Source organism: Onychostoma macrolepis, chromosome 17 (assembly GCF_012432095.1).
Source record: "Onychostoma macrolepis isolate SWU-2019 chromosome 17, ASM1243209v1, whole genome shotgun sequence".
In the NCBI taxonomy this organism is placed as follows: Eukaryota; Metazoa; Chordata; class Actinopteri; order Cypriniformes; family Cyprinidae; genus Onychostoma; species Onychostoma macrolepis.
Genome location: NC_081171.1, coordinates 4,935,561 through 4,959,336, shown reverse-complemented (window position 1 = coordinate 4,959,336; position 23,776 = coordinate 4,935,561). Strand labels below are relative to the sequence as shown.

General features: G+C 36.1%; 1 protein-coding gene across 3 annotated transcripts in view; it reads right to left on the bottom strand.

Moving 5' to 3' along the window:
* akap6 (A kinase (PRKA) anchor protein 6) overlaps positions 1 to 23,776 on the bottom strand; it is a 154,898-nt gene that overhangs the window by 78,878 nt on the left and 52,244 nt on the right. For all 3 annotated transcript variants that reach the window (XM_058749067.1, XM_058749069.1, XM_058749068.1), the window contains 2 exons: positions 19,959 to 20,055; positions 15,192 to 15,367 (listed from right to left, as the gene is read on the bottom strand). In XM_058749067.1, coding sequence (XP_058605050.1) covers positions 15,192 to 15,367; positions 19,959 to 20,055 — 273 coding nt within the window. The remainder of the gene's footprint in view (positions 1 to 15,191; positions 15,368 to 19,958; positions 20,056 to 23,776) is intronic.

Here is a 23,776-nt window from a genome sequence, read left to right as displayed (position 1 = left end):
GTTTCTTTGGCAACTAATAAAATAAAATAAGTTAAATAACATAAGACAAAAGTTAGTATTTTTTACATATTTTAATTTATTTCATGTAACAAATATTGTTTTATGGTTATATATATATATATATATATATATATATATATATACAGTATATATATATTTTCACAATTTTTTGGAACAACATAACCAATTTCTATTGCTTTAACAAAGAATCAAATTAGCTTTCTGACTAGACCTCTGTAAAGACCCATCAATCATAAGTTTTCTCCTAAAATACAAAAACAAGAAATTTAGATCAGTCATGCTCACTTATTTACTTCACTTGTTACATGCATACGTTAATGCGTTGGGGGGAAATTAGCAGTAATCAAGGTATTTGGGTAATTCTGAACAATTAAGTGCAATTTAAAGTCAACCGTGTGATAGATAGAAAGTGTTTTTGTCGAAGAGAAAGTGTGGCTGATAAGTGGCGTTTAAGATTCAAGGTGGCTGCTGTACGCATAAACAGATGTAGAAAGCTGACAACAGAGGAAAGAGGAAAGAAAGAGACTGTAAAAGAGTTACAAAAGACAGGGAAGTGACTGAGAAACCAGACGACTACTGAGAGTGACATGAATGGCAATGGATTGGAATGGCAAACCCTGGATAACCTACCACAAAGCGTGGAATATTTTGTATTTTTTTTTTTATATTTTAATACACCATTTCCTTTGTGAAGAACAAAAACATCCCTATTATTTCATCAAATTATAGCTGCAGCTCTACAACACTCACTGACTGTGCATTAGCATACACTATGCATTGAGCTACTAATCCAATTCAAACAAACTGAGTGAGAATTTTTTTTTTTAATTAATTATATACTACTGTATTTGGGTCAGTACATTTTGTGGTTACAGCAAAGAAGTTCATTTAAAATTGATGACAGTAAAGACATTTATAATGCTACAAAATATTTCTGTTTCAAATAATTGCTATTCTTTTGAACTTTCTATTCAACAACATGATTTTCACAAAAAATATTAAGCAGCAGAACTGTTTTCATTATTGATCAAAATAAAAATTATTTAATTATTATTTAATTATTTTAAATTGAGCACCAAAAAAAAGCATATTAGAAAAATAATTCACAAAATAAATAAATAATTATATATATATATATATATATGATAAATTGATAAATAAATGCACACAGTACGTGACATTTGTGTTTATGTGTACAACTTTTTCAGGAAAACAATCCAGCGTTAGCAGAGTGAAGGAACCAACAGTTTCATTTCTCCTTCTGCTGAAAGTTCCTGCAAAAACCTGCGATTAAAAGCGCAGAAATGAGGTCACAGTCTCTCAGCACCCTGACTCACTCCGCAGGAGCTCTCTCTATATCACACGAGCACGCCGTCACATTTGATATGTGCTTATCAGCCCAGCTAGTGTATGTACAACCTGCCAGGCAGAGCAATTAGAAAATCATCTGTCTGATTGGAAAGGGGAGACAGGAAGTATAAGCGTTCATATGAATCATTACGCTTAAGGTTGCAGATTTTAAAAAAAACCTGATGCTTAGGATTGATTATTATGATTCCTGTTGTGGTTCACATGTGGATGGAGTTTGATTCTGAAAGGTACCATTTCTTGTTTTATATAGACATATAGTCCTAATAAAAAGGAAACTGAAATTAGAAATGAAAAACATAGTAAAATTCAAAACTACTCCTAGTGATTCACTGCCCTATCACACCTTATCGGCTGTGCGCTTGAACTACACAGGGAGAAACCCGGAAAACTCGGCTCTGGAAGATCACAGAATTCCGACGCACATCGGCAGCAGAATTCCCGGGGGACGGCCTGCACCGCAGCACAGAGCAGCTCTGATACACAGGCCTTCACCAAGCCCTTCCCGGCGTTTACTTACATTTACGTCCAAGGACACTATCGCATGGAGTTACAATATCACAGCTGGAGCATAAATCAAAAGTAATCCTGCAGACAAGCCTCTCTGTGTTCGGAGAAAGCCTGGCATTTGTAACTGCCACAATGCAGTAATGGATTTCATCGGGTTCGGAAAAGAAAGAGGAAACAACGGAATGGGATCCGACTTGGAAATGATAAGCGTGCATTTCTGATGAGTGAAAATGTCCCAGTTATTATCTGTGAGGCAGTTTTATATAAACAAATAAAATGTGATGCATTCAACACTTGGGGTTGTAAACGCCGGACCTTTTGTCATTGTTACTCTAGATTGTTTTGCACAATTTTGAGCATCACTTTAAAACTTTTGTATAATAAAAGAAGATTTGAAGTAACACAAAAGTGAAATTTCATTTTAGCAGTCAGCCCGCTCCCGTCTCTCACATCCAACACGACAATACAACAATTAGTGTCCTGTTTCATCTCAAATATGATGCAGAAAGCTAATTTATGATATTCTAGATACACCACATGCGCACAAAAATACTTCACAAACTGCATTTGCTCAAGGTCAGGAAACAAATTATGCAACGACTTTCACACAGCATGCAAAACCACATCCCAAAATGCAATGCATTTGACTTAACCTTCCATTTCCAAAATAATTTTAATACCTTTTTTTTTATTAAAAATGAAAAATAATGATCCAAAATGGCAACTACATGCCCCTCGCTGAATTAAAAATGCAGCATAGTGAGGTCAAAGTAAAAAAAAAAAAAGAACAAAACAGACAGCACAATGGCTTCTAGTTAACAAAATTAAAATTTTGTGTTACTTCAGAACATTTTTTATAATTAAAAAACGTTGTGCAGAACAATTTAGAATAATAATAACAAATAGCCATTTGCATCCAATGAACCCAAACCTAAAGCTTTTAAAGCACTAAAGATATGCGTATGATATAAAAGTGTCTGATGAACTGATAAGTAATGACAGCAACTAAACAACAAAAAACACTCAAGAAGTCTATTATTGTTGTCTATTTGGCACCTACACACAATGACAAACTTGTCATCTAATTTTAGTGGTTTTGAAACATTGTTAAAGATGTTGAAATATTCCTGGATGAAATTAAGACTGAGACCCTGCAACCTTTTGTTTCAACTTTCTTTGTTGAATTTTAAGCCTTAATGGAAAGTCAACCCCTCTAAAAATTGCATTTGCACTTTGATGCTTAAAAGTTTAAGCATATACAGTACAAGCATGTACACACACTTTTCAATCAATCTGTCAGCCTGTGTCTGTAACTCAAGGCCACATGAGACCTGCGGTACACAACAGGAGGAAGCAGTTTGTTTCAGTCAGAATGTGACACTTTTCACCTGTTGTCAAAGATGATGAAGATTTATATGTGTCCCTGTTTGCGACTTCACATTTGTCAATGGCAAATGTTTGTGCTGAAACAATCACAACAGAAGCTACACTGCAAAAAAAAAAGAAGCAGTTTTAATCAGTATCATTGTCTTGTTCTCCAGTAGAAAATCTAAACATCTTTAAAACAAGATGAATTCACTACTAAGCAAAGCATATAAAATATAAAAGAACTAGAGAAGAGAACAAAAAAAAAACTATGTTCTTGTACTTTAAAGGTTCTTCAGCTCAGATTTGGTTTCTAGGCTCTTTAAAGTGACATCAAGATCATTTCTGATCTAAAAAGATGTGAAAGCGGTTCTTGATAAAGAGAAGGTTCTTTGCTGAACCTAACAAACCTTTATTTTCTGATTCTGGATATAACGTTTTACAATTCTGAGCATCTGTCACAGCCTGTCGTAAAAGCTGAGGGGAATCATTATGGCTCATCAATGCATCCAAATGCACAGAACAAAGCCCTTGTAGCAGTGTGCTACAACTATAAAATATACATACAAATACCAAAGTAAAGCCCATGCATTTTATGCCTTCTTTCTTTTTTCTCCATCACTGGAATATATTTCATGAGTGAGGCTTCCTGCCTTCACCTCATCTTCCTGTTTTCCTTCTCATGCATGTCACCGAGCTCGCATACCTTCAGTGCTTTGGCCAGATTTCAGGAGAAAGAGATCCAGAGGGCAGACATTAGAATTTTATATCACTTCAAGACAGGGGAGGGAGAGAGTGGAGAACATGAAGTTCTTCTGACAGTCATCGAGGACTCAGAGAAAATGGTGGGATGTGTTTTTGTGCGTCTCACCTGAGAGGCATGCTTAAATGTGCGCTCGTGATAAGGTAATTCCACCACACAGTATTTCATCGCATGGCCGACAGGTTTATGTTTACCAGATTGGCCATAAGCATTACTGATTGAGACAAAGAGAAAGGTAGAACATGTCAAATAAAAACAGGGTTTTCGAATGGATCAGTGAGAAAAAATAAAGAAATATATAAAAACCACATATTAAAGTCAGCAAATCTCTGGGGGTGATCTTGGAAAAACAAGTCCAGCTCACATTTCAATAAAAAAAGTTATATTTTGCATAAAGAAAATTAAGCTTATTTTACTTTTATTTTGGGGTGAAAATGGACCTGAAAATATCATATTTTGCATAAATATTTCACTCATATTTTATGACTAAATAAAAATAACTAAAAATAACAAAATTTAAATAAATATTATTTGGTATGAAGAAAATTATGTGTAAATAATTTGGGATCATTTTCACCCAAAATCAAAAGAATAAATAAAATAATATTTTTAATGAGGAAATAAGGCTTATATTTTTCTTTTTTAGTTTGGAACAAAAAATTTAAATAAAAATATATTAAAAAATAAACAATTATGTTTTGCATTAAAATGACTTCTATTTAGGACCATAATTTTATACAGGACTATTATAATCCAAAAAAAAAAAAGAAAAGAAATTTGATTTTACATAAAGAGAATGAATTTTTTCTACTTTTTATTTAATATATTATAGATGTATTATAGATTATTATAATTATAGATATATTTTGTATACAAATTATTATAGATTATAGATATATTTTGTATACTACATATTTATATATATTTTTAAAACTTAGTTCATTTCTAAAGAAAAAAACAATAGTGTAATAAAAATAAACATTATTTTGCATAAAGAAAATGACGTGTAAATATTTAGGACCCAAAACCAAAAGAAAAAAATAACAAATTATATTTCACTTAAAGGCTTATATTTTTCTATTAGTTTTAGGCTGAAACGGTCCTAAATATAGAAATTGTATTTTGCAAAACAATATGTTATAAAAATGTACTGTACTTGTATTTAAAAGTATTTCCATCCCAAAATTGAAAGAAAATAAATTATATTTTGCACAAACAATACAACCATTATTTTCGCTATGCAAAATAGAATTTCTTCTTTCTTTCGGTTCCTGGACTGGTTCTTGACTCTTCTGGTCTTGTGATGAAAATCAAATCCAACTTGTTTTCTGCAGAGCTGCAGGAAGCAGCAGACGTTGGGTTGGTGGTGGAGTTGGTTTATTCACATCTGTATCATTTTCAGTTGCTAATCCAGTATGCACTGTGCTCCACTGACTACAGTGTGTCTATAGCATTTCCAATATTAATAATACAGAGAGTGCGTTGATGCCTCTCAGATGCCTATCCGTCCTACTGAAGGCTTGTTAAATATTCATTGACAATTATTCCGCAGTGACTGAAGGCTAAGTGCTCGCTTCTGAGAGAGAGAGAGAGAGAACTGAGAATGAAGAGCCATGCAATTATTAATGTCCATTTTTCCAACATGTTCCTCAGTCGATGTCTGCAGATTCAAATCAAGCTCATTTTAGACACAGCAAGACTCTCAGTCCCATAGAGATCTGACTGTGTGCATTTAGCAAAATGGAAAACATGTAGAAATCTGTAAATAAAAGCAACAAATGAAGCATACCAGTATATTCTGATAAAAGATCATGATAAAAGATCATGAAAAATGATAAAAGTTTCTATAGACTTACACCGAAGGACCACCCAGAACACACAACGACAACCACACTTTGACAATCTATCCACATTACAGCACAATGCCAGTGGTTTTGCACGAACAAGCACCATTTACATTTTCCTCAGAATAATGATCCAAAATGTACATTATGATGTTCCAAGTACAAGCTTAAAAAAAAGTTCTTTATTGGGCATTTATGGCTCCAGGAAGAACCTTAAACATCCATGGAACCGTTCTATTGCACAAAAGGTTCTTCACAGTGGAAAAAGGTTCGGTTACACTTTACTTGAAGGGGTGTGCATAAGACTGACATGACACCTTCATAATCATGAATATGAAGGGTTTTTATGCATGTTTATGACAACTGTGATTAAGTGTCATTCGCTCAGTTAATGCAAAGATGACATTGTTTGAGATGTATTTGTCATGGGCTAGGGTTAGGGGTTAGGTTAGGGTTAGGTCAAATAATGTCATCTTTGCATTAAAAATGACATAACCGAGCGAATGACACTTAATGACAGTTGTCATAAACATGCATAAAACCTTCATATTCATGACGTGTCATGTCATGATTATGAAGGTGTCATGTCAGAATTTGATGTTTGATCTTTCTTCTTAGTTTAGATTCTTAGATTTTTTAATCAGTTAATAGGATTTTATGCTACATTTATTGTTGTTCAATTAATGATTATTGTGTTTTTTTATGCCATGGTCTGTCTGAATACTGGATTCTGATTGGCTGGCAGGTGTTGATTAAATTCGTTGAACTGCACAGGTAGTTCCAGGTCAGTTTAATCACGTTCTATATTAATGCGCTCCCTATAAACATTGGTAACCATAGTAACATACAGTTACAGTTGAATAGTAATACAGACGAAAATAACCATCATTTTTATCTTTCCGGTCAAATATTGCAGCGCAAATATTATTAACATCTTTAATATTTGAATGCTGGGAAATGACCATGGCATAAACGGGATAATCAACGGCTAGCTGTGCATTAAACGATTTGAATGCACTTCACGGCGCGTCGGCTAGTTCTTCGCCTCCACGTCGTGCATTCAAATAGTTTAATGCACAGCTAGTCGCTGATTATCCTTTACTTATTGCTTTATTGCTTTGACAAAATATGTATCGTTAAAAGTGCTATATAAATAAAGGTGACTTGACTTTTTTAATGTTGTGTGTTTCCATAATGGTGTTCTGTGCTTGTGTGCTTAATATGTGCATGAATTTCTATATATTAATATTTATCTCCTTAGCCTGTGGAAAAGCAATATATTACACTATAATATACAGCTATAGCTACAATACATAATAACATTATTACTGTAAAGTTCTGGCAACCACAGCTGCTGTTTTTTACCATAAATGTGACCTTTCTTTTAAATTTTTTTTTTACAGTGGGCCTCGCTGAGAAACCCCCTTTTGGAACCTTTATTTTTAAGAGTGTACATTAGGAAAAAAATGCATTTCATCAAAATATCCCAGCACGTTTATCAGATCAGTCTTAATCTGATTCTGATTGACGGAGTTGCCTAAACATCTAGAGTCGTGCGGTCCAGACTGCACAGGAAATGACAGAGCGCCCCATCCCTCTGCACTGTGCCTTCTTCAGAAAAAGCTCTCTGATTCCAATAATTACGGCCTAAAGTGATCCTCGTTGCTTTATTTCGCAAGCAAGTTGGGTAATCTTTGATCCGATTGCCAAGTGCGGAATGCAGAATACAAATGAAAAAATAATACAATCTGGTTTATATTCCAGACTTTCTCAGGCACGATATATAGCCAAAGGACAAGGGATGAAAAAAGAAAACAAATTAAGTCACACTAGAGGAGTGTTTCAGCACGGGCCGGGGGTTTACGACTTCATACATGTCTACGGCTGATTGGAAAAACCTCACGTCTCCATGCATCCTTCATAAAACCAGAAATTACAATATTCCAGAGCATCTCGTGGTGAACTCTGAAATTAGGACGACAGGAAAAAGACACAGGAAAAGATGGACGCGGAAGACGAAGCGCAACAGAGGCAGTTATGAGGTGCACATTTCACACAGCCACTTATTCAAGTCATGCTACCAATATTCATTGCAAAACACGTTGCTCGTACATCTCATTTGGAAGAAAAAATTAATATGAATTAAACCTTGTCTGCATATTAATTCATATCATTTGTGTGATTAAATATTTGAAACTGTCTGCAAAAACTAGGCGCTATTAATTTTTTCATAAAACATTCATTTCAATTGTCAAACTGCCGCTGGCAAAAGAAAGAGAGAAAAAAAAAAAACACTTAAAGAGGTATGTCAATTTTAAGTCACTTTATGAATTACAGCTCGAGTGCTTTTGCATGCTAATATAAGCAGAGAGACCTGGAATAAATGACTACCTATTTGGGTCCTTGATTATTTTTCATTTCTCATGTAGAACTTGATAAACATTTTTTCAGAAGGGGTTGAATGAATATTAAGTCTTTCGAAATTAACAGAAGTTCTGTTAAACAAGCTCTCACGAGTCTCAGATGGATTTGCAAACATGTTTCACGGTTTCATTTTTATATTAGATTAGTGCTATTTGCTAAAGCAACCTTCACTAGAACTATTGCTCATACTTAGGGTTAGTGTTTTGTATTAAAAGAGGTCTCTTATGCTCCGAAAGGCTGTATTTATTTGATCAAAAATACAGTAAGAGCAGAAATATTGTGAAATATTATTACAATAAAATAACTGTTTTCTATTTTAATAAAATGTAAAATGTAATTTATTTCTGTGATGCAAATCTGAATTTTCAGCATCATTACTTTAAAACATTTTTTATTATTATCAATGTTGAAAGCAGTTGTGTTGCTTAATAGATTTGTGGAAACTGTCATACATTCTTTTCAGGATTATCTGATTAATAGAAAGTTCAAAAAATAAATATAAATGTGCTACTGCAACTGTTCTTTGCTGAATAAAGCACCTTTTTTCCAAAACAAATCAAATAAAATCTTTCTGACCCCAAACTTTGGAACAGTACCTAACTTTTCATGTATCATATGTATCATCTTTAAAAAATATTATGTTATATTAATTATATTATAAAATCCTAGTTTTTCCTCACATGCAACATTTGTTAAGCATCATACGAATATACACCCTCAGTCCTTTTTTTAATATTATAGGAGGAAACTAAGAGGAAAAACTAAGCAAGACTTCTAGACCCAAACTTGCCTTACACCCTAAAAATCTCAATTTACAGCATGTCAAACTTATAGGTCTGTCACAAACCTTAAGAAGTCCAATTTAAATTCCCAATTTCTAAACTAACGTCACATTTGGAGCGAACCCTACGTTTAAAGTCTGCACTTCTAACACAGAGGTGTCCAGGCTGCTCTCCTCCAAAACTTCGGCAGCCACCTCCTGTAATTTCATTTTCACCAGCAATAACCCCGGGTCACTTTTTAAGCATGGTGACTTTGATATACCTAAGACTGCTCCATATGCATGGCTGGGTGGCGTAGTGTGGCATGGCTGCTTTTAACATATGCCAGCGAACAGAACCCAGGCCCTCCTTCTCCCCCTCCTCCTCACAGCGTAGAGCAAGGGGTGAAATAACCGCCCCGGGGTAGACAAGCTGTCTCTAAGGAGTCTCCGATAAGAGTCCTGCCTGCCTTATACATACATACATATGACAGCGGAGGAATATGCCACAGACAGCTGGCAGGGACTACACTCTGCCCGGCCGCTCCGAGAGGGACGCAGATACTGCAAACTCTCCAGGCCATGGAGGAGGTCCCCAACAAGTCGATAAACCGGTAAAGGGGATGCGTGTGGAAATTCTGACCCAAAAAAATATGAGCAAATGTTAGAGCAACGCAGTTCGGTTGTTAACCCCAGGGCCATTTTTACAAGCTTAGTTACAGGATTAGACTGGCTAGTGAGAAATAACATGGTCTAATCAGGGGTAGGGACTTTCAAGCTGTTTTCACACTTGGTTCGTTTAAGGTGTCTGAGAGAGCTTCGCAAGACTCCAAATTAACTCCGACCGCTTTAAAGTAAACCGAATTTAGAGCAGCTCAAGAGGCTGCCAATTTAGTCCGCTTTGAATGTGCATTGTGAACGCAAAGCATGCCAGATGAGGAGCGTACTATTAGAACTATTCAAAAATACCAACTCTCAAAGATGATCTTTCAGATTTAAGTGAAAATAAGGGCCTGGGGGTTAAATGCAATCTTTCAATCTTTCATCAAAGTGAAAAAATAATGAGAAGAATATATTACTCTATAAATATTCACTAATAAATCACTTTACAAAAATAAATAAATACATAAGTAAAAACTAAAATATATAAAAAATAAAATACATTGGAAAGAAAGATCCAGGTCCACTTTTAAGCCTAAGTGTGTGTGAATGCAAAGTCTTTAAAAACATTTTAAAAAATATATATATATATATATTCAAAATATAAAAAATATTTGGTCACAAGTAAAATAGATTGGAAAATAGGATCTAATTTTTATGGAGAGAGTGTTAATGCAAAGTCTTACAATTAAAAAATAGAAATGCAAATAAAACATTGATAAAGAGCAGATAAATAAAATAATAACAATAAAAATACTTGGGTTTGACAGCCCAATAAGTCAAATAAGAGATCCAAGTACAATTTTACAGCCTGATGGAGTATATGCAATGTCTTAAAAAATATATAATAATAATAATAATTAAATTAAATTAAATTAAATTAAGTAAAATAGGTTGACAGCCTCAATAAGAAATCAGAGTCCACTTCACTGTAAAACCTGATAAGTTAAAAATACTCAAAACATTTGAAGAAACTTATTGCCTCAAAATATTTGAGTAAATGAACTAAATTTTTTTAAGTTAGAGGAGCTTACATTTTTTTTACGACAAGTGGGGCAGGGCTGAGAGCAATGGGAGCCAAACCAAGCCTGGCTTCCATAATCCCACCCTATTTACCACAATGATAATTATATACAACTTGCTTCCATCAACAGCATATTCATTCAGATATTTATAGTTTAGTACTAGGTAGCAACACTACCTAGAAACTAGAAAACGCAATAATTTTAAGTTCACCTTACTACAACGACATTTTGAGTTTACATAACTTATTTCAATTAAGTTCAATGAACTTTCATTATTATTTGAGTGAAATTAACTCATTTCAGTTGATTCATTTCACTGTTCGGTTTTACAGTGTGAATGTACTGGCCAAATGTTCTTTTCGCACTTCTTGGTTCATATAACATGGGTCTAATTCTGTTTTTATAGTTGACTGAAGTGTAAAAAAAAAATAGAAATACACAGCTTAAATGTTAGAACAACTAACGCACTAAAATGGAAAAGAGAGCATCATTTCACTACAAAAACACCACTGCTTTATTTACATTCTCAATCCCACTGGTCTTTGACAGTCTGTTTAATCTAAATAACCGGATGCCAGGTGTCTACACTGGTAAAGCAGGGTTTAGTGCTCATGTATTTCATTCCCAAATAAGAACGAGTCAGAAGTAATAGTTGGGTGGCGAATGTACAGAATCCCTTTCTATAGGTGGATAAATCTCCTTTAGAAAAGACCGAACATGTGTCAAAGCCTGACATGGGATCAGAGGATTCCTACAGCGGATGTGACAGCACAAATGAACTCTTCACAGCACACACCTGGTCAACGCATATCAAATATTACTCATGAATCCAGCACATATGTAGGACATATGCAGTCCGCCCGTCGTCTATCCTCTCCTCACGTCTTGTGACATTTAGCCGATTTACACAAAGTCACGTGTACCTCGCTGCGGTATACAACGGTGCAGATATGAAAGAACATCTCCGTCTAGCAGGCGGATTTGAGCGTGACAATTTTCTCGTCTAAGAACCATGTTATTGAGAGTGGATTGTTGGTGCTTCATGCTGTTAATGATTGCCTCTCTCCCGCCTTTTGTCTGTGTGATGTTCCCCCTACAGTTTAATTAGAGGCGAATAACTAAACTAGACAGGATTCCCTCAGGATTGCCATTTGACCAGCATCCAGCCATGTTAAAACTTTATGGTCTTGAGAAAATAATTCAGACGGCACAATGCGACGGCAAGACGTGGGTGCGAGCATATGTTTGCAGCTATAATAACAAACCGTTATGGCTGTCGAGAGAGACGCGGCCTGCTTTGAACACACCTTAATGGCATTCTAGGGACAGACTTAGTGTCTGGGCGAGGCGGTATATATTACTCCTCTGACGGCGTGCATTGCTCATTTGTGAGCCGTTTTTTAACCAAAGCAAATTAATGACCGCAAACGACACCTGTTGTGGTGAAGCATTAGGAATTAATAGCAAAGAGGGGGGCTTGTCATTGAAAAGAGCGCCTTGACAGCACTTTCCAAATATTGTTTAGTCAGTGAAACGCGGGTCTGAAAGTGATATGAATTCCCTGAACCTCCATTAAGATGAATCTATGGGCCATGTGGTGACCTGAGACAGGCTCTTTAAAGCGTTTGTTTGAGTATTTGACCGGAGTGAACGCACACTGTACCCTTCAGTAAAGTTAAACAGAGAAACTTCAAAGTCTAATGCCATTAAAATATGTTGGTATAGGAAAAGAAAACGCAGATTGATAAATGTAAACTTTAGTTTACATTAAGGTTTAGGCTTGAAAGTATATTATGGATTGTTTTCAGCGTCTACAAAGCAATGTATTCTGATCGATGAATGTCCATGACAATTTTCTCGAACTTTCCCATTTTTTAACCTTTCCATCACCATTTGTGATGACTTGATACGGATTTTACAAATCATTTTATAGACACTATACTCAAAAAATTGCACTCACTTTATACAATGTATAATGACTGAACAAAATCACTGATATCTCCAGATTTTTTAGGAATGTGGAATGATATATTATATTATATTATGAAATATTATTACATTTTAAAACATAATTTCTTCCTGTGATGCAAAGCAGAATTTCCAACATCATTACTCCAGTCTTCAGTGTCACACGATCCTTCAGGAATCATTCTAACATGCTGACTTGCTGCTCAAAAAAACATTTTTATCATGTATTATTTTAGGCTGAAAACTTGGTTTAATATTTTTGTGGAAACTGAAATATTACATGATGTATTTCAGAATTTTTTGATGAATAGAAAATTCAAAAGAACGGCATTTATTTGAAATACAATTTTTTTGTAACATAAACTTTACTGTCACTTTTGATCAATTTAAGGCATCCTTGCTTAAAAACATTTATTATTATTATTATTATTATTTTATTTTTTTTTTTTTTTAAATCTTACTGACCCCAAACATTTGAGCTGTAGTGTATGCAAAAATTCCATTAGACAGTATATCAAATAAACTAACATAACTGCATGGTAGCCATGTTGAAATCAAAACCAGTAATACCTGCGTCACACACAGTGTAAATCAGGCTCAAGTTCCCACATAGACCTTTATCCACAACCCCTGCCCTCAACCCAGAGGATCCGCCCTGATTCAGACAGAGAGAGATTTGTGGCTCCTTGTGTGACCTTCCCACAATCCTCTGGCCTGTCTCTAATTAGGCAATGCATCCGATCATCATTAACAGCTCTCAGATAATGAATCACTCACCCCTCTCTCTCTTAATTCGCTGTAACCAACCGGCTAATGGCTGTCAACGCTGACTGATCACACTGATTGTGGTGATTTCTAATTGCAACAAAACAATTTAAAAGCACTCCGATTATTTATGTCAGTGCCCACAAACTGGAAATAAGTAGGACCTTGTTCACCTTAGTTATGTTCAGAATACCATACCACCTACCGGTTTTCAAAGAAAGTAGTATGCAGTATGCAAGTTTTCTGTATGCACAGAATGAATTGCTAAATTTCCAAAATGACCAATGAACAAGCAATACAAGCTACGCATGAATCCATTTTCCAAACCATGTTTTTGGCTTGTCCTGAATCACTACGGTACACCTATAATAAGTGTTTATATTCAGACTATTAGCCCGGTACCTGCGTGATTCGTCATAGACATAAACAGAGAGAAGTAGCTCCGGCTACAGTGTTCTTCTGTGAGACGCACGCAGTTCTGTTTATTAACCGCTAGAGCGCCTAAAGTTACAGACTGCAGCTTTAACTAATGTTAACAAAGATTAATAAAGATGCATATAAAAATAAAATTACGATGATAACAATTTGATTAATAAAGAAATGAATTGCTCATCAATAGTCAATGTTAATTAATGCATTTCCTAGCATTACCTAATAGGACCTAGTGTTACCGATTTTCACATTTTAGATTTTTACAAAAGTAGAAAGTAGTTCACATCACACACTCAGCTAGTATATTATTTTAAACACTGCTATAGATCATTTTGCATATTTAACCCAATGTGTAAATTCAAAGAGTGAAAATCGATATGTTCCGATGGCTTCTGGTTCATACTGCACATTTTGGTAAATGCATGTCATCTGGGTATTTTATACATACTATATACAGCTGAAACAAGTAAGAGTAGTATGTTCGTATGCTATTCCAAACATAACCACAGACTGTTGGAGCAGCTAAAGGAGAGAGGAAAAGACTGAAGAGAGAGAGCAAGAGAGAAAAATATTAGGCGACTGAGAGCGGCCCTAGCGTTCCTGTTTTCTGCAGATGAAGCAGAAGAGATTACGGGGGAGAGGAGAAAGGGAGATTGCGCCCTGGTGATGCTGACGCTCCCGGGGGAAATCCAGCCGAGATCCCGCTGTTCCTAAAGCTGCTGTTGTCGCACACGCCACGCAGAAACACAAACATGCCTTGCTGTTCCCGCCAGGCCTCGCTCTCGGGGCCCGGCACACAAACACGCCACCTAATTGGAGTGCAATTACCCAATCACAATTGACAATTAAACAATGAGAAATTGGTCTCCCAAATAACTATGTCTGCAATTACACATTAAGTGTGAAGTATAAATTGAGTCTAGCGCATTGCCTCCAAAGCATAATTGTATATGTGTGTGTGTGTGTGTGTGTGTGTGTGTGTGTGTGTGTGTGTGTGCGACCTATCAAACATCTCGTGCTCATTTACGGACAGAAAATTCTCATTCGCATCACGCCAATGGCGTGTCCCCTCCCCGTTTCCTCCCTGAAAGGAATGTCTCACTGAAGAGCCTTTCCTGGAGCCGTTTCTTATGGAAATCTGCGGCGCTCCTCCGCCCTGTTTGTTTATTTTGCTGATCGAGCAGAGCATGGCCGTGGGCTACCAGAGAGGAACTGAGAGCCGCAGACAGATGGAACCATTCAGGCTGTGGATACGGGCCGCTAACGGGTGTCACGTTCAACTTTACCTTGGGGCTGCCGTGATGACTGTGAGTGTCTCCTCGCTCCTGCTCATCCCTCTCGCTGGACAGGATGTGGGTTTTGATGGCGTCCAGCGTGCGCAGCATCCAGTTGTGCTGACGGCGGATCTGTCTCTGCAGCTCCTGCCACTGGTGGGATATCATGTGGAGCATGTCCCGCAGTCCTGTGTGCACACAGAAAGACACACGGTAACACTAACTCACACACTGTGAATGCAGTGACGTAGTGGTTAATGTTCTGTAATCCAGTGGTGATTGTGAACTAAACCAAAGGTCTGTTCCTGTAACAAAATGTACTATTACTTAATTTAAGCATTCGCTAAATACAAATAAATTCTATTAACTAATACAAACGGCACTACGATAAAAAAAAAAATAATAATAATATATGGTAATATATACGGTAATATATGGTACAAGCATGAAAACCAGCAAATAATATGTAAATAAACAAATCTTCATTATATACTATGCATATTGTGTATATTCATTTTCATTACTTTACTATAAAATAAACATTAACTAAAATATATATATATAAACATTCAGTTAGTTGCCAGGGCTTAATTTTGTTTAGTTTAGCTTGAAGTGCTAAAATAATTAAAACTACAATAAAATAAATAATAAAAGCTACAGGTACAAAAAAAATAAAACAAACTGAATTTGAAATAAAATGCAAATAATAAAAACAAAAAATGGAAATATAAAGAAAATATAAAAAATATATAATAGCACATAAATGATACTAAATGATCATCAATGACACTAAAACCAAACTGTATAATACTAACACAAACATTATAAATGTAGTTGCATGCATTGTAGTTAAAAAAAAAAAAAAAATCTAGGTTCAAATCTAAAAAAAGAGGCCTGTTCCTGGAACAAAATATACTAGTTACTTTAAGTGTCAGCTAAAAACAAATGAAAACTATTAATTTAACTAAAATATACAAAAACATCAGTAATATATAGCATGCAACAGCAACACAGATCATCACTACATACTGTACACATTATATTCATACCACTTATTTTTGAAAGATTAATATGTATATTGTATGCAAGGACTATTATTATGCAGTTGTCAAAATTTTACTTTCTACCATACGCAAACTGTGTCATTTCACAAAAGAATTGCTTATTCTGCTCAACATTATTATTCATAAACTGAAAAAAGCATTAACTATTTACACACATAAATCAAACCTTTTAAATATTTTTACTACTCCCTGCTGTGCCTTGACCATGGTTCAAATAACTTTTTTAAAAAATCACTTAAAATCACTAAAATGACATTTTTATTTTTATACTGTAATATAATTCATAATAATAAAAAAAAAAAGTTTAATTTGAAAAGATGTAAAATAGAAATATTTTCGCTAGTGGTTTCAGACTATAAGATCTCATTATGTGTCTACACAGTACATCAAACTCATATTTCAAAAGAGCAAGAAAATCCTGTTTCCCCTTTAATTTTTGCTCTTTAATTAGAAGCAAATCTCCTACCAACTTTCCACCTTGACCATCATTGTCCCGTATCTTAGCAACTCAGCAGCCGGGCATCACTCCACAGGTACCAGCAGCGGCTTCCATCACAGAATGCCGTGGGCTGCGACGAGAGGCCTGATCCAGGCACAATGCGGGGTCACACTCCAGAAGCCCCACTTCCGCCTCGACCGTATTTATCTTAATTTATGCTTTTTAATTACTTTGAACAAATAGGATTTGCAGACGGAGATGCTGATTGTGGCTGGTCGAGACGCAGCGGACACATGATGGGTTTGGAATATAGAAGCATCCCATAATACTGAGGGATTAACCGAACGCTCGAGTCCTCATCAGATGCGAAAACACACGCGCGGTCCGGCTCGGGTCACCGCCATCAAGTAGCGAGAAAATCAAACGCTTGTTTTTTTTTCCCATCTGTTGATTAGCCAGCGTAGAAGAAGATATTATCATTTAACTCGTTCAATATTTTATTTTTTACCAGAGGTTGGTTTTAATGATTTAGATGATGGTGGTGATTATGATAATGCCATGAGCGCTATTATTAGTGATGTGTTTGAGTTTAAGAGGGAAAGAAGAAAGCGAAATGCATCTGTTGGATCATTAAGGGTGAGTCGTGATAAATGGTTAAATCACAGCACATTAAAGGCTCATTAAAAACAACTGTAGGGGGATGTGTATGTGTGGGACGGGCCGGCTGGACGGCAGGAACATCTCACTGTAGGGTTTAAGTGGGTGTTCTGCCCATTGGCTGACATTAGCGAGGTGCACATATATGCCTGGAACAGCTGCTTTATAGAACTGTATAATGTGCAGTATATACTATTACTGCATCCTATTACTTGAAATGGCGTCTGAAAATATGCATTAAGCTTAAGTGTGTTACACTGTAGTCAGATGACCTCACTACGTTACACGTATTTCATTGAATAGCGTCCAGTTATTATTTCACAAATAGTTTTTTTTTTCATTTTGGGTGAAAACACTTTTACTTATTATGACTTACTGGACTGACAAAAGTTAAGAAAAGTACACTACTGTTCAAAAGTTTGGGATCAGTAAATTAATACTGGTATTCAGGAAGGACACATTAAAGTGACAGTAAAGACATTTATAATGTTACAAAAGACTTTTATGTCATATAAATGCGGTTCTTTTGAACTTTCCATTCATGAAGAACATTGGGGGAAAAATCATGGTTTTCACAAAAAAATATGAAGCAGCACAACTGTTTTCGACATTGATAATAATAAGAAATGTTTCTTAAACAGCAAATAAGCATATTAGAATGATTTCTGAAGGATCATATGACACTGAAGACTGAAAATTCAGCTTTGCATCACAGGAATAAATTACATTTTAAAATACAGTGTATGAAAACAGAAAACCATTATTTTAAAATGCAATGCTATTTCATAATTTTTTTATTTTTGATAAAAAAAACTGATCACATTTTTTTTTTACTAATTACGTCTATTTCAATAAATGCTATTCCTTTGAACTTTCTATTTATTAAAAAATCTAAGGAAATTATTTCTAAAAAAAACATTAAGCAGGGGTTTTCAACACTGATAATAGGAAGAAATGTTTCGTGAGCACCAAATCAAAATATCAGAATGATTTCTGAAGTAGAAAAACATTAAAGGCCAGAGTTACTAACACCTTGCGCCAGCGCTAACCGTCTTTTGGCGTTAAAATAGTACTGTCAGGATTTGCTAAAGACGCGCAGTGAAGAATTAATGCGCTTGACATTATTGAATGTGCATTTGTAGGAGTTTCCCTTTCAGACGCAAAATTTATGGGAGGAGAGTATTAAAATGAATCACGCAATGCGATTTACTAACATTTGCTTTCGTCAAATTACTTCGCCATTATTTAACACCCAAAAAAAGCATGTCTTAAACTATTTTGCGCTTGAAATGTCTGCAATTGTTGTTGCTAAGGGGAGGTACCGCAGGGAACATTGAGCGTGGTAGAAAGAAGAGGATTTTTTCCTCACGTATTAATTCATTTGGAATGCCAGAAGAACACATATTATCCGAACATATGGTTTGCCAAGACATGTTATTTCTAATTTGCTTCAGGAAATAAAAGACGACTTGGAAGCCTCAACAACGAGGAGTCACGCAATACCAGGTCTATCAAAACGTCTTGCAACCCTTCATTTTTCGGCCTCCGGTTCTTTTCAACACACTGTGGCTTCTTTATTTCTTTATTCTTTATTTGCGACTATGCTAATTTGCGCTGTGCTTGGTATATTGCGTTGTTCGATATGTAAATGAGATGTTGCGTCTGTGTTCATTCATTTGCGCATTGTTAGTAAATCACCCACAGAAATTTCCACGCCCATTGGCACTGTTTTGGAATTGCGCTCTCGCCCTAATTTTCCCCATTTAGTAAATCTAAACCAGATGGCCCTAAATATATTAAAATAGAAAACAGTTATTTTACTGTTTTACTGTATTTAAAAAAAAAATGCAGTCTTGATGACTATAAGAGACTTATAAGAGACCACAAGCTTTTGAACAGCACTCGATTCAAACTGCATAATATGGTAAAAAAGTGCAGAATATGTCCTTTTAAAAATCAAAATGTCCTTTACTTTACTTAACACACATTGCTGGTCCTAATGACCCATAAGTGGACATTACTCTAAAAGAGGAAAAAGTATAGAAGTGGCCCCTTTAAGAAGCTCCCTGCGGATGGTTGGGTTATAGTAAAGGTGCGAGTGTGCATGTTTGTGTTTGTATAGTTGGCAGGGAGTTGTCGTCACGCTGCGGCACCGCAGGACAGGGCTGTCGGGGCATTATAAGGAAGCGCTCCTGCCTCTGAGAGCCATCTGCATATTTAATGGTAGCCGGCTTTACCCAGCGGAGACGAGACATACCAGCAGGGAGGTCAGCTGAGTGGATTTGTGCATTTGCCGAGCACTCGGCGAGACTCTTCAGGTGAATAATCACAGATATTGTAGAGGAACGAGTGTCTGCAATGGCCTCTGACTCCTCAACCTGCTGTTCTTAATTCCCGCTCTCTTCATATACGGCTTTGGAAGAGCTTGGCCGGGCCGCTGCACCTGTCTCTCTGCTTTATCCCAGAACTCAATTCAGCAGGCCGTGCGCCATTTGTAATGTATGTGAAAAGGCGTGCGCTCCTCGCTTCAGAAGCGGTTACTTGAGGATTTATAAATTCTGAAGGTCACTATGTTAATACAAACATTAATAATAAATGTGTGGCTCGGCAGAACCGTACCTGATTTGTGGGAGGTGATGAGTTCCAGGAGCTGCCGTCCCTCCTCCAGGAGACTGTCTTTCAGAGCGCTGTGACTGTCCACGTTGAGTTTGAAACTCTACACACACATGAACACAAAAACGACATGTCAGTGTAAGGGAATAATCTTAGTTCATTTTTTTCTCCTCCTTCATACTTTCTGTCCTCTACAGATTTCCCTCTTATCTTCCAACATCTTCACACGCAAATGCATTCAAAAAAACGTCATCGCTCATCTGCCAGGAGGATTGTATTGTTCAAAGATTGCTCTTTCATTGCTCAAGAGAGTTCATGGGTAAATCTAATAAAAAAGAAACATCCAGATTTAAATTTACCACAAATTTAAAAGAAAAATGGTGCATTTTGCATAAAGAAAGTGAAACCTGATTTAGGAGAATATTAACATTTCTGCATAGTTTTCATGAAAATTAAGCACATTTTCCCCTCAAAATCCCCCATTTAGACTTCTTAGAAAATAAAGTAAACAATAAAATAATATTTAAAAATGTAAAAAACAGAATAAAAAGACAAGTAATTAAAATATAAAGAAATAAACTAATAGCTATTTTTTTCTGCTAGACAACAATAACAGGAGCAAAATGTGATTTTTCTGCAAATCATTACAATATTTAGATTTTACTGTAATACAGTACTCTCCATTTATTAAAGAGACTGCAATGGAACACATGAATAATGTATATTTTATTGCCCAATGGTAATTTTTTTTTTTATATATATATATATATATAACTTATGAGTTTCAATGGATTGAAGTTTGTGAACTTAGTCACAAACATAAATTTGCGTGAAAAAATAAAGTTAATAGTACACAAACAGCAATACTATAGAGCATTAAAACGAATGTTGATAGCAGCTCAGATCATTTGATCATGAGAAACCATGATGACAAATATTTCTCTGATCACAATTTGATATTGTTGAGATCTCTTTAGAAACTGAGAATCAGGAAACTTCATTTGGCGATATTGTTGAGATCTCTTCAGGAAACTTGAGCAAAACTCTCAATTTGATCTCGAATTAATCTCAATGCAACCAAGAAGAAACAAGACACATTAAATCAGTTTTAATGAATATTTGATTGCTCACAGGTTGATGTTTAAAAAGATTTCTTAAGAATCATGTGACACTGAAGCCTGGAGTAATGATGCTAAATATATGATAATAGACCAATTTAATTTCAAACTGCAATAATATTTCACAATATTACTGCTTTTACTGTATTTTGGTTCATATGGATGTACATCTATAAAAGAATGTGAGCAGCTCAGATCATTTCATCATGAGAAAAATTGATGAGAAATATCGATGATGAGTTCATATTGATCTGATCATAATTTGAGTCTGTTGAGATCTTTTCAGAAAACTTGATCAAAAGTCTCAATTTGCATTCTAATTAATCTCATGTTTCTTTCCTACAGGACTCCTAACGGGTCAGGTGAAATCAGCTTTCTTGAACTCGTCGTCCGGTTTCATTCCATTGAAACAAACACTCATAAGTCACATTAAGTGCTTCAGCAAGAATGTATATAATCTCTCGCTGCGCTGTCGACACGCAACCTTTAAACACCCTTCACACACACCTTGATCTCAAACGAGCATTATTCATACATCCTCAGAGGAATGAAGCCCATCTCTCTGTATTTGTCCGAGTCTATCCTGCCATCCGCGCTGCTGAATTATTAACAAACGACAGCCGTCCCTCTAATTCATCATCCGCGGCATAAACTAATATTCAAATGACGTTATAAAACTGAAGCCGTTTCTCCCACAGTCGCGCCCTCCAGAAAATGACCTCGGGACTGAGCAACCGCGTTCCCGTCTTTCTATTTCTGTCTTAAACCCACAATTCAGTGCGTGGCGCTCAGCGGCTCAAAGGATCCATCAGTCGGGTGCTTTCCAACTCTCAGTCATGTGTACGTCTCCCAACAGGCTGCCCATTTACTCTGATGTCTCTATTTCACCTTTTTTTTCCCTCTCGAAACCCCCACCAAACACTGTTTTTCCCCCCTGCTCTCGCCCTCCAGTGGGTGCGGCAGCGGATGGGAGAAAAAAAACTTTCATGTTGATTGGTTTTGATAATACCCGGCGCTCTCGAACGGAGGGCTCTCCAATTGCTAAGTGTAATCAAAGAGTAGAGAGCATTATCCTGCGTCCGCGAGGAAAGGGGGGCCGGCGAGGGATGTGCTTTTGAAGATGTGCAGAGGTTGACGGGTGGGAACGAGGGGGGCGGTGGGCCGCACTCCCACAGGGGGCCCACAGTTGAGGCGCCTAGAGCCATCCTCACCTTCGATTCTCATCTCCTCAGATCTCCCTCTGCCCTGTTTCACGCCATTACCGACCGTTCTGATCTGACCAGCGGCACGGAGGGCAGCGGGAGCCGCCACGGCCCGTTTTCACCTTCAGCTGTCTGCCTGCCTGTCTGTCTGACAGCAAACCTGACAGAAAGATGCATCAGTGTTCTGTAAAGAGTTTCCAATCCATCCTGCTGTCACAAATGTCTGTTCATACATGCAGTCTAACATGCTACTCGTACTAATTTTGCATTACGTACTGTATACTCTGAGCACAGTTTTGTGTATGAACGGAATGGATTATGATGACTATGTTTTGCAAAATGTGTAGTGTACAACAGCATAGCCTGTAGAATAATGCACGCCATGACTCGATTGAGTCTGACATTGCAATTCCGGTTTGTTGACATGCGTGACTTGCCTCTTCAAAATTTAGTCACAACTCTACCAAAACGACTCTTGTTCTCTTGCTCTTGCTCAGATCCCTTGTTTTTAAATTTAGAATTACAATAATTATTTTTTGGCAGCATCAGTATTATTTTAGTATCTATTATAGTTTTTGTTGATATGTTTAATTTTATGTTTATATTTTCTGTTATAAAAAAATAATTTGCTTAATTGTGTTGTTTCTTAGTTGTTGTTTTTTATCAGTCTTATATTTTTTATATGTCTAGTTTTTATTTGTTTTCAGTTTTTAGTTATTTTTAAATACTTAATAATAAGTACTTAATAATTAAATAATAGTTAAACTACCCAAAAATGAGAAATGTTGTCTTGTCAACAAGCTGGAATAAATTAAGTTTAAATTAATGCTGTCAAACGATTAATCGCATCCAAAATAAAGGTTTTTACTTACATAATATATGTGTAATAATAATAATATACAGGTGCATCTCAATAAATTAGAATGTCGTGGAAAAGTTTATTTATTTCAGTAATTCAACTCAAATTATGAAACTCATGTATTAAATAAATTCAGTGCACACAGACTGAAGTAGTTTAAGTCTTTGGTTATTTTAATTGTGATGATTTTGGCTCACATTTAACAAAAACCCACCAATTCACTATCTCAACAAATTAGAATACTTCATAAGACCAATAAAAAAAAAACATTTTTCGCGAATTGTTGGCCTTCTGGAAAGTATGTTCATTTACTGTACATGTACTCAATACTTGGTAGGGGCTCCTTTTGCTTTAATTACTGCCTCAATTTGGCGTGGCATGGAGGTGATCAGTTTGTGGCACTGCTGAGGTGGTATGGAAGCCCAGGTTTCTTTGACAGTGGCCTTTTTTGGTCTCTTGTTTCTCATTTTCCTCTTGACAATACCCCATAGATTCTCTATGGGGTTCAGGTCTGGTGAGTTTGCTGGCCAGTCATTTAACCAACTTTTGGTGCTTTTGGCAGTGTGGGCAGGTGCCAAATCCTGCTGGAAAATGAAATCAGCATCTTCAAAAAGCTGGTCAGCAGAAGGAAGCATGAAGTGCTCC